Source organism: Pocillopora damicornis, chromosome 6, assembly GCF_964200805.1.
Source record: "Pocillopora damicornis chromosome 6, jaPocDami1.2, whole genome shotgun sequence".
Taxonomy (NCBI): Eukaryota; Metazoa; Cnidaria; class Anthozoa; order Scleractinia; family Pocilloporidae; genus Pocillopora; species Pocillopora damicornis.
In genome coordinates, this window is record NC_142675.1 from 22,010,183 (window position 1) to 22,022,500 (window position 12,318).

Below are 12,318 nucleotides of genomic sequence, written 5' to 3' on the forward strand. Positions count from 1 at the left end.
TAGAATTCAGTAATCGCGTTTTGCCTCCTCTTTATTAGTCAGCTATCAACTATTGTTTATCATGTATCTCAGTGAACTACAGTGCTGTCCCAAGACTCAAGTCGTCTTGACAGTACCTGGTGTGTATTGACTCTTTATTGAGAGAGGCTGGCTTAGAGTCCGGGTCTGAGTTGTTTCATCGTTAAAATGATACGAGGGAACTCAAACATCGAACACAGATTGGATGAAATCAGCACAAACCATCGTTAGATTCGAGCTACGTGTGCGAGAAATCAACAACCTACTCTGTGCGGTTTCTGGCCAGCGCACAGATGGTAAACCAAACAAGCCTATGCGTTGAAGTGATTGCAGGCTACTTTACAGGGTAGTTGGTTTTCCCCTTAGAAAGAAAATTGATCAAGATGGCGGTCTGCATTCCTTCTCACCTCAAAGAGCCTTAATGACTCAGAGGTAGAGCGTCAAAGCGAGATGCGAATGGCTGAGGTTCGATTCCTCATGGTTACTCTGAATATTTTTCACACTCGCGAAAAGACGATAAAGCATCGTTCTCTATTTATTTTTTTCATGGGTTTTCGATAACAGTTATGATCCGATTAATCCTCAGTGGCAAACAATCCATCAAATTACTGAAATTGTGAACAAAACTGGCTATTCAACATACAAACTGCTTTTCTAAAGTGAGGAGGGAGAGGTGCTGGCTTATTCCAAAGCGGGCCTTTTCATGAAGACCTCAAAAAAAGCTCTTCAGCAACGTCCAAACAACTTGGATGCTGTCTGGCAAGCAGACTGTACAGCCTTAAGTTCTCGTCTATTCTTCCCGTACAACAACTTAAGCGAAAGGTAAACTATTCAAGGCCGAGCAACAACTTTGGAAATGCAAAGAATTGCTTCGAATTTATAAGCTATCTTCCCAACAGTTTATGTCTTTCCAAGAGGACATCTCTCTCTACTTTCTTCAACCATTTTTGGCGAGATATGTAGATTTTTTTCGCAGCGCTTTGCAATTGCACTACTACCGTATACACATAAACGACACTGTGACTGAGGTTGTCCCTAAAAAATAGAAATCCTGATGTGGTCCCGTCCCGCAAATTACTCTTTTAAAATGCATCCCTCGGGACGCACCTACAAAGCAAAGTTGAGTATGCAAAGCGATTTAGAAATTAAAAATAAAAAACGCAATGAGTAAATGTAGGGATTGCTATAGTATGGCGATGATAGCCGTAAAATATTGTTGTGCACCAGAACACCTGCATTTTCTGCTTTCAGATTATAGGGCATCGCAGTAAATCTTTTAAGGTTAGAGATCGTTTAAATCTTGTTTTAATGATTGCAAAACTTATGAATTATAATCGCACATACACTATAAATCCACGATCTCGACGATTTAAATTCTCAGTTCGCGCTGATCGTTTCGATTCGATCAATCAAGGTTGTCTTTGCGCGGGTCCACTTTCTACTATAGTTTTGCAGGTTTGAACCAGTCAATTGAAGGTGCGTTGTCAACTTTTGTACGAATTTCCTCTCTTAAAAAAGTGACAGCGTTCTAATTACCAGGAAAATTACCGTGACAGGGTAATAGCTAACTAAGGTAAGGTATTAGCGTAGTCCCAGTACCCAACGTGATTGAGGTCACTGAGGCACAAAGCGACTGAGTACGTCGTGTATGTACACACAAGTCGTCAATACAATAACTATGAAGTGACGCCAACAAGGGACGCGCGGACTTGACGCAAATCGATCAGAGTAATCCATGCTCCTTCCGTCCCCGAGTATATTTTACACTGTCGAGTTACAAAAAGATTACCATGATCTTGTCTTTCTAGCTCTATGCACCGGCGAGTGGATGATAAGCTGTATCATAAAAGCGTGCGCCAACGAACACCCTTGTTAATACTCTTTGTAAAGCCGGTTTACCACCTCTTCTTTACATGGACGAATGGACTCCGAGCTCGACTGGAAAAAGAAAATAATCCACAAGGGCTAATCTATGCCTAGCCTCGCGTTGTAAAAGGTGAAGAGCACACGCAAATTTAAAACGAAGATAACGATGAACAAAAACAACAGCTGTTTCCTTTTTGACTAAGAATTTTATTCTCGATATTTACAATGTGATATCTCCTCTTTTTCTGTACTTGTAAATTTTAGTCAAACTTCAAAAATGAGACGAGCGATGCAAAAGTGTTAAGAGCTGAGTCGTTTTAGTGGCTGGATAACAATTTAAGTCACCGGGGTGCAGTTTCAGACAAAGTGAGACATCTCGCGCATAACGGGTAAAAACGCGCGGAAGTAGTGGGTTTGGTTTTCGTTCCCGATTGGTTGAGAATACAGAACTTTTCTTTCGATTAACAGGGCTCATAGAAAGAAAGAGTTCTCCAACGCTTAGTAAACTTAAACCGTAATACTTTAACAGAAATAACCATTACGTTCTAAATCTCATTAATATTGTTTCTCAGTTATACGTGAGGTTACGTCGTTGCGTCATGTTTGTGTCAGCTTAAAAGAGAATCTTTCTCGTTTTGTAAGAAAGCTTTGAGAAGTGGTTCAAAGCTTTCATCACTGCGACTGACTTGTCTCTCCATGGCGGCACGAAAGTCCTCTTTGGCTCCCTTGTTAACTCCTCGTGTCACTGCTCTACTGCAAAGTAAGTAACCGAAGTCAAATAAGTCAAGAAGAAGTAAACTAAGTAAAGCGTAAGTAACAACGGATCTCTAAAAATTTTCTAAAGACATTAATTGACAGAGCTGGCATTTAACAGGATAATTTTGAAATTATTGTAGAAAGTAACTCAGTATTAAATTGGTTTGCCTTACGACTCCGAGCACGCTCTGTGATTGGTTAAAGAAACAAGCATCACTCTTTCAACCAATCGAATGTTAACAAAAAACCAGTTGCGACTTGAACACTGAGATTTTCCCGCACTTTAGAGAAGTAGCCGCTCAGTGATTGGTTAAAGAAACACACATCACTCTTTCAACCAAACAAATGCTAACCAAAAACCAGTTGCGACTTGGACACTAAGGTTTTCCAGCACTTGAGACATGTTGACACTCTGTGACTAGTTAAGGAAACACACAGCACTCTTTCCGCCAATCAGATGCTAACCAAAAACCAATTTCGACTTAGACACTCAAGTTTTCCCGCGCTTCACACAGTTTATTTATTGTAACTTTGAGCTGGAAGTGGGTCCTGTAAGTATATTGCTTTATTCTGATTATTTATTGAGATAGCTTTGGGGTCGTTTTAATGACACCAAATGGAGAAAAGAAACAAACTCTCCCAATAGCACACAAAAGACATATTGAAATAGCCTGGAAAAATTGACAGAGTTTGATTCGAAAGGGGTGAAAATAAATCACAAGACGCTCACTTTTACCTTCCTTTAAAATTCTAAATTTAGCGAACGACATTTCGCGAAGGAACACGTCTCACATTGGAGTAGACGTTGGTGACATAACATGGAAAATAACCGCCATATTTAGGACTTACCCTGAACCAGATGTAGAGAGAGGAACTAGATCGAGGTTGTACGAATCATCACTGTAGAGGTGCGCGAACTCCTCCAGAATATCGATATCTGCACACTATTAAGTAAACTTGGAGGACACTGTTTATCACCCGGTCTAAATCCACAAAGCGGCAAAGTAAACACATTAAAAAGAAACGCACGTGGCGTAAATTGTATTCTTATACCCAACGAGATCTTACATGTATTCCCGCTAGGAAAAGCGCCAGGTCCCGCCGGGATTCCCGCCAAGGTTCCCGTCGAGGTTGCAACGGGATCTAGCCAGGACTCCTGTAAGGAATCGTTCCGGGATCCGCAAGGATCCCCACCGGCACAGACTGTAATTAAAAACATTACTAAGAATTCGAATTAAAAAAGGATACTGTTCACGTAACTGAAAAACACTCTGTATCTCAGTCCTCCCTGATCACGGATCCTGTCCAGGAGCTCATAGAAGGCATCCTCTTCTCTTGGCCAACCAAACTGCACTAACACTACCACGTGACCAAGGAGTGTGTCATTTCGCCCTTCCGTCACCAGCCTTTGCTAGAAGTAAGAAAAATGTTTTTTCCTCTCATTCCCATGGCTTTAGTTTACTTCTCACCACTGTCTCTATATATTTCTCAAAATATGGTACTGTGTAACACAACATCGCTCAGTTGACTTTTCCCCCATCAATCTACTATTAGGCCATTTCACCATATTAGGGGAACGGAACGCGCAAAATATATATTACACAGTGAGGCAGGGCAAAAATACGAACAGAAAGCATGGAAACAAAATGGTTGCACTGGACGATCCAAACTTTGATTTTTACGTTTCTTAAGCTTGACATTTTGAGGAAATAGACTTTAAGCGCATCATTTTTTATAGTTCTGGTTTCGTTTGTGTTGTTTTGTCTTTCGCTCGAGATTACTGCTTGAAAAACTTTTTGGGTACAACGTGTGACTAGAGAAGCTTTACAATATTCAGAAACACTACCTTCAGTGACGAAAGAAGTAAACGGACAGTAAAAGAAAGCACTTCTGTTTCACTGCACTGGATCAGTCTTAAACATCGACCTGAAGGTTCAATAGAAAAATTATCACAAAAAAAAAAATTTTAAAGAAACAAACCAAAAACAGCAATACAACAATCCACACCACAACAATAAAACAGCTGTTTACTCTTTCCCAGTTCTTAGAATAGACCTATTCACACGGTTCGTCAGTACCGAGCACCCAAGTTTGGGCAGCAACAATACTGGACCCTCCACCAGGCCGGATAACACGCGAAACAGGAGAATATTCTCTTGACACTAGGCCATTTCCGATGCTGCCCCCCCCCCCCCTCCACTGCAAATCTCCCTCCATTCGGCAAACACAAACACCTTCCCTGACACCTTCCCTAGGTATGCTTACGAAGCAGTCATTGAAAGGTGATTTTGTGTTAGTATACCGCCAGTTGAGGAAGAGCTTGACAAGGATGGTTCATTTCCACTCGCATCAAGTTTTCCTTGATGCACTGATGTTGATCTTTTCAGTGTCATGTTATCTCCAGCTGAACTTCTCGCCGAGAAGAATTGCAAACCATATAGTGCTTCTTCACATGCTCTCTGATGAAAACAAGAACAAACGAATGCGAGTTACACACGTCTAGCTCTTTCTAACCGAGATAAGGTTCGTATTGTAGGCAACGGACCGGGTTTTTGCCCTTCGATTTATGGCTGAAAGAATTGTCTTCCCCATAAACACAACACAAGGCAACGACTCCATCTCCGTTCCAAGATCTCACTTCTCTCCACCCCCCAGAGCCTTCTTCTGCTCGGAATTTCTCCTCTTTTACACCCCTAGACCTCCTTCCGTTCTAAAGGAAGGGAGAGGAGACCCTGGGATCAAGGTCGTAACTGATTCCAACCAAGACTCAAACCCAGATCTCTTGAACCGCAATCCATAGAACTAAATATAAGACCATAATGTAAAAAAGTCACGATTTTTATAATAAAACAACTATCCATTTTCATTTCTAATTGGTTTGTTTATTACCTTGTGATCATCGAGGCGGAAGTAGCAACATGACAACTGAATGGCTCCTCTGATAAGTAGCTAAACCACAAGACAAAGAAAATACAAATTAGTAAAAACAAATAACACTCTAAACGTTTTCCACGTTTTCATCTTAAGCATGCGTCTGATGTAAATGAGCAGGCTGAGATTTGTTGCGAGGCTACGAACTGGATTCTGCTTAAGTTACGTTTTGGTCTAGCTTGAGCTTGTTTTTTTAGAGAAAAAATGACAGATTGATCGAGAAGACTATTGATTCGGGAAGCTGTTTACAGTTGGTACGTCACTTTTGAGATATTTTCCTCTGTTAGTGAACACTTAACTACTTTGAGCAATTAACCTTTAGCTTTCCTCCGATATTCCATTATTTCTTGGCTTGCAATGTGATCAGAACGTCCTATGGGCAACACCTCATTACATCGCATCAAACTGTTCAAGCTTTCCTTCAAGCGCCCTTACCTCTTGATTTCCCGAAGTGTCCTGTTCCAATGCATTTCGTTGTTCCTGAAGAAACTCAACAGCTTTCTTGTATTTACCCTACATAACAGACATAATTCAAACGAATTCAAATCGAATCTAACAGAATCAACAATCCAAACTTAAATATCATCGAGAACCAGTTGAAAAAAAAAATCTAGGAAAGAAAACGTTTTCTTGGCCAAGTTCCTTGCACACACCAGAGCCGAAGCAACACGAGTATTGCGACTATTATTGGAAATGATTTCCGCCAGTCACAGCATGTTCTGACCCCTCAGTATTTCACCAGGTTTTCTCTGATAGTTTTCCCTGATACTCAGGGATGCGTGGAAGGAGGAACTTCGTGAACAAATGATACAGAAACCAACTAGATGAACATCCGCGACTGCATGTTGTTTGTAGGCTAAACAAGGGGCCCTTGGGTGAAAATTACCCTAAACTCCTATTTTCCACGCGACATCATAATTTTTTGATAATAATACAATTTGAAAAGCTCCCAAAAGTCTGTAAGCTAGTAATGTAGGGCTTACGTCTGCAAAACCCTCCCCATGCCCCTGCTGGTTGTGTCACCTTGTAAATAAGTCGGTCCACTTTAAACGTTCCCATCCAGTTCCACTGGTCCACGCGCCACTCGTCTAATAGACGCAGAAAATCTGTAAACACCACAAATATATAATTAGAGTGAGTTCCTGGACTTCAGGCAGGCTTGAATGATCCCTCAGCTTTAAAATCGCAGTTGTTAATTTAAGCCAGGCCAACAGCTACTTGAGCTACAAAATTATCACGGAAACTAAATATCGAGTGAAATCGCCGACTCGGGTTATTACCGAAATGTGTGAGGAAAAATGACAAGTTCACGTGCAAACTTTTCGTACAATCTTGCCAAATGCCACACACCACAATCTTGATAATTCGATCTTAGTTCACTCAAACTTCCCACTGACATGAACTTAAAACCATTTTTCTATAAATACAATTTTCAGCGTGGTTTTACTCCATCACAATGTCGCAACACCGGATTTTTATAAAAAGTATTTTCACACAGTGTTTTTGCACTGTTGACAAACCGTTTTTATAGTCAGGATATGTGTTGAGAAGGTGCCAAGCCTCTACAGATACAGCGAAGTCATCTGAGAGGTTTTGACTGACAGAACCACAGTCTACATAAAAAATAAGAACAATAAATGAATGATAGTTTAATAAATGAATGTATTAACAAATCTAACACAAGCTATAGATCCTACAAACGATTTACTATGGACTTGGATGTATTACTGATATTATCATAATTTCAAACCCGCCTTTCCCGAGTCTTTCTGTTCTCCAGTCCTATCTATGAACGAAAAAAACCCAAAAAACGAAGTTTCGCTTTTTTTTAAATAAATTGCTCACAGATGTTCAAAGTTTCCGTTTTTGCTGAAGTTACAATGTTTACATTTGCGAACGTTTCAATAAGATAAGGCAAAATAAGTTCAAGGCAGAAGGTAAGATGTCCACTTATAGCCGATTTCCTCAAACTTCAGAGACTCTCTGAAGTCTGTCTGATATTTTGTTACTCCCTAGCAGCTGGGCCATACAATACAATGTGTAGCTAGTCCTATGTGGCCAATTTGTGTAGCCAGTACCTTACAAGGATTAATAAGAATTAGATAACTTTTACAGAGAACCCTTTATTTATCACATCTTCCAAAGCTGTCTTACTTTTATCAATTATGATGTGTGATGGTTGCTTTCCCTTACTGTCATCCTTTGCAGGAGAACCAGACCTGCCCTACAAAATGGTGTTAAACCAGAGTTAGTTTCAGCTGTCCAAATAAAAACCCAATTTATCAGTGGTGTTGGAAAATAATAAGTCAGAGAGTATAATATAATCATACTTACAGATGCCAATTTTCGCTTTTTCTTCTTTGGTGCTGGGCTGTCCATGGAAAAGATTTAAAAAGGCAACTGAGTATAATTTCAAAAAAACCCTTCCTCCAAAACATTTTTACAATGCTTTGTGTACGTAAAGAAATGTTTTTTGGTTTAAAAAAAGTTTGCAAATATCTGAATGCTTAATACACAGAAAAAGAAAGATGGTAAATTTTGAGCACAATAAAGAAATAGAGACAGATGCTTTTTGGTCTTGTTATGAGTGTAGGACAAAGAAAAAAAGTTCAGAGTCCCCACAAGGAATCAAATCAGAGACCCTCAAACTTCCAGGCTCTGATACTCTACCACTGAGCTACAGGGACTCTGTGGTGAGCTAGGCCATTACAAGGTTCATATTTCACATATATTTGTATGTCCTTTATACTGCTAGGACCAGTAATGTTGAATTGCTCAACCAAAAAAAGTTACCATTCCTCTTATTCTGTTGACACACATTATGCTTTCGTCATTCCTAATCCGTGACCAAGTTAATAATTAACTGTTTTTCAAGTGTTCTACACTAATACTGATCGTCTTGTTTGTCATTCCCATTATTCATACCTGTCACTTGCTGCGGTGCTTGCAGAAGCATTGCCTGATAGCTGAGTGTTGACTTCAACACTGTCCTCAACTAAAACCAAAGGATACACCAAACCAGATGAAGCTGTTAAGGAATTAGAAAAACAAGTTAGGTAATCTTCATGTCATTCATGTCATTTTCTTGGACAAAGGGATAATGCTCCAAATGTCTGCTTTGAAACTCTTAAAGGAGGCCAATTTACATTATTAACTCAGTTCATAATACCAAAATTATCTTGCTAATCTTCATGTAAGTTGATCAGAAAGTTCTAGCATGACATCAATAAAAATGAACATGCCAGATCACAATAAATTTTAAGCAACTGAAATTTATAATGTTTTAGCACTTTGTGAAACAATAGTCAGCAATGATAGCAAAGTGCTGGCCATTTTGTTTCAGTGATAACTTCACCACTATCAGTACTCTTTACATTTTTGAATGAGGTTCTATATCCTGATCAGAATAGGATACAAACTGGATACTTTGCAAGTCAATAAGCATTGAATTTCATCATCATATTTTATCATTAAATTCTAAACTTTAAAGACATGAAATCTGATCATTTTCCACTTTTTAATTCTAACCTTGGAAAAGATGGATGATAAGAACTTATGTGGAAAATAAATTTTAAGTTAAGGTAACTTTGGGAAGTGAGATTAACTGGTATTGCTGAAAGACTCAAGTGCAGTAACTGTAACATGACATGTTAAGGAGTATTCCCTGACTTCTTGATTGTGTGTTAAGATTTTTTAAGATTGCAGCATCCATGTACATTCCCTCAGAATTTGCTGGTACCCATTTTTCTTCCTCTACCCAGTTTTTCTGACAGCATATCAGAACTCAATTGTCTCCTTCTGCCAAGGGCTTGAACCCAGTCTGCTAACTAAAGTCCATTTTACAGTTGTGTCCTTGGTTGCCAAGCCTTTGAACAGGAATGAGGCTAAGGTTGACCTTGTTATGATACAAACCTTGCTTGCTTTTCAAATGCAAATTTCTTTGTTATCATCACAACAAGGTCATGTTCAGCTTCACTCCAAATCAAAGGCAAGGCAACTAAGTACATAACTGTGAAATGGCCATGGTAAGATAGGACATGGTAACTAGCACAGGAACCCTACTTACATATTACGTCAAGTCTGTTGACAACACGGCAATATCCCCAGACAGTCTGTAAGAATAAAATGATGGCAGCAAACATAAGCCCAGTTTTCACAAGCACCTCCTCCTCTGTGCCTTCTTCCAAGCTATGCTTGGACATTTTTTTCAGTTTGTGATGTAGGTCTAAAATACTTGTCCAATGGTCATTGGTGCTTCTGGAAAGATATAACATGATGCACACCATTTTAGTCCCTGCAAGCTTAACATCAAATTATGTGCATAAGTCTTTGACTTCAATCACTTTGAAGGCTGGGGGGTTGAAACTTTGAAAAAGTCTTGAATCACCTGTAAGCCATAACAGACCCAAATCAAAGTTAAAATTATAATAATCATCGAAAAATTGGAATGGCTTGATGCCCACTGCTTAATCCACAACCATAAGCTTCTTGATTCCAGGAAAGAGATTCTTCACCTGTATTTTTTAGATTCCAGTCTTTCATGAATCCTAAAAATCTCCACCCATCCACATTTCTTTGCTGCCAAGTAAAACAGCTCATGAAGGGCTATCCATGGCCCTTGTCCATCAAGCACTTCAGCTACAATACTTGTGTCTACAATGCTCTGATGAACATCAAAGTTTTCGGACATGTAGTTATGGGCTGTGGTACAGGAGACATAAAATTGAATGGATAATTCCAGCCACTTGTAAACTTGAGCCAGAGAGATACCAGAAACAGTCCCCTAGATCAAGACAAAAAAAAAAAACAAATAATAAATTAAGATTGTTGTGATGGTGTAGTTTGGGAAAGTTGAGCATACCATTTCACAAGACATCTAAATAAAAGAAGATCAGTTTTACATGAAAATTAAAATATTTTATAACTTCACACTGATTGTGATCATCTGATTTATGAGAAAGTTAACAGTATTAGCTATTTTGTACAGTATTTTTGGTTGCAGCATTCTTTTTTCCTGACTTTTCCTCTAGTAACTACTTAAACCACAGTTAAAGCATTTTGCTGACCTTTATCTGCAGGTAAAAGATATAACTGCCTGTGATGTGTTAAATTTGATTAAAGCTTAAAATTGAGAGAAGTAGACAATTTATCCTTAAATTACACTTAGGAGTACAAAAACACAAATGTGTGGTCATACAACCATGAAATGGTAAGAGCTCTGTCTTACACTAAGATGACAAACCTCCTTATCTTCACCACTTTGACTCTCAGCACTTGAAGTACTAACTGTCATCTTTTCACTGGCCAGTAAGTGAGGCAATACATCACACACTGAAACAATATTTTGACAGCATCACAGTAACTAAGAAAAAAACAGTCTTGACATGCTTTTTAACTTACTAGAAATCTGATTGGTATGGTTTTTTCAAACTAATATTCAGTTTGTTATAGATCAATTTAATTTGGTGCTATATCAAGGCAACATCCTTCAGGTGATGAGTATGTCCCTTCTCTTTCCCTACATTACTGTGTAATATGTTGAAATTGTGAGGAGAAGTTACAATTTAATCAATTTTGGGAATAAAAGGGGCAAAAGCAACGCAAGAATTCTAGACTTGTAAAAGTAGAGCCAAACATGGGCTGGTAACTGATTAAATCCTCAGAATCTATTGAACAATCAGGTCCATTACCCCACTTCCCTTATGAAGGCTTCTGGCAAAAATATAAAATACTGGTCAAGCTTAAAACAGAGAACATTTACTGACAACTGTGGTAACCCCTACTTAAAATTACAAGTGAAGAACTTCCTCATGAGCTGCAATTTAACAAGAAAACTCTATGCCTGATCAATCTCTTCAGCAATAATCAAAATATCAAACAGTTATAAAGAATTATAACTACAAATTGTCATATACTTGACGGAAGGGGATCACATTCATGTCAAGACCACCTTGAGAAATATGCTCTTTGAGTGAGTCAGGAACTGCCAGCACAAACCTAATAACTTCCTGTAAGGATTAACAGGAGCTGCTGGATACTCTGAGTTTTCAGCCTCAATCAACATCTCTGTCAGAGCAACCTGTAGTAAAACATAACAATAATATCAATCTGACCACCAGCATATAAATAGAGAATACTTCTGTCAGTACAAACATGTTGGGTCAGCACAACCCTTAATGTAACAATAACATCAATCTTGCCACCATCATCTGAATAAAGAACACTTCAGTACAAACATGTTGGGTCACAATGAAACGTAGAAAAAAATGAAGTCTTATGATTTTATTACTAAATTTTGATTGGAAAAGTTTTCATCTTACTTGCGACATATAGAGAAAATTTCTTGGTCTGATGTTAGTACTATAATTAAACATGATAATGATGTAAATATAATTGATCACACAAATACCCCATTCTTTGGAGTCACATCAGGAAATCTTCTCATTAACAGCAACATCATTCGACATCTCTCTATGTAATCTTTGCATCTCCCTAAAACATTCAAGCAGAGGGATCAAAAAAAATTTCATACACAAGTGTTAATATAAAATGTATATACTGCTCACCTGCAGCCTTGAGAAGTATCTCTCGCTGTGCATGCTGTGGAAGACAGCCAAACATATCTAAAGAAAAAAAAAACATATAATAACACTACTCATGGCAAAAATTAAATTGATGATGATAATGGTGGTTTTCACACAATATTAATCTTCATATCTCATTGCCGCATGGGTAGAGAGGATTAAC

The 12,318-nt window shown here is 38.6% G+C and overlaps 1 protein-coding gene across 2 annotated transcripts in view; it reads right to left on the reverse strand.

Annotated features, from left to right (window-relative positions):
- Positions 1-2,070: 2,070 nt before the first annotated feature.
- Positions 2,071-12,318, reverse strand: part of LOC113686110 (integrator complex subunit 10) — an 11,828-nt gene continuing 1,580 nt past the window's right edge. The window contains exons 4-21 of one of the 2 annotated variants that reach the window (XM_089208422.1): positions 12,138-12,194; positions 11,981-12,063; positions 11,569-11,650; positions 10,814-10,902; positions 10,086-10,354; positions 9,638-9,828; positions 8,497-8,599; positions 7,906-7,942; positions 7,726-7,795; positions 7,092-7,184; positions 6,595-6,677; positions 6,007-6,084; positions 5,530-5,589; positions 4,943-5,099; positions 4,487-4,566; positions 3,889-4,051; positions 3,490-3,577; positions 2,071-2,634 (exon numbers count right to left, since the gene is read on the reverse strand). In XM_089208422.1, coding sequence (XP_089064548.1) covers positions 2,493-2,634; positions 3,490-3,577; positions 3,889-4,051; positions 4,487-4,566; positions 4,943-5,099; positions 5,530-5,589; positions 6,007-6,084; positions 6,595-6,677; positions 7,092-7,184; positions 7,726-7,795; positions 7,906-7,942; positions 8,497-8,599; positions 9,638-9,828; positions 10,086-10,354; positions 10,814-10,902; positions 11,569-11,650; positions 11,981-12,063; positions 12,138-12,194 — 1,925 coding nt within the window. In that variant the 3' untranslated portion in view covers positions 2,071-2,492. Of the gene's footprint in view, positions 2,638-3,489; positions 3,578-3,888; positions 4,052-4,486; positions 4,567-4,942; positions 5,100-5,529; positions 5,590-6,006; positions 6,085-6,594; positions 6,678-7,091; positions 7,185-7,725; positions 7,796-7,905; positions 7,943-8,496; positions 8,600-9,637; positions 9,829-10,085; positions 10,355-10,813; positions 10,903-11,568; positions 11,651-11,980; positions 12,064-12,137; positions 12,195-12,318 lie in introns of both variants that reach the window. The other variant, XM_027203713.2, reaches the window with a different exon arrangement.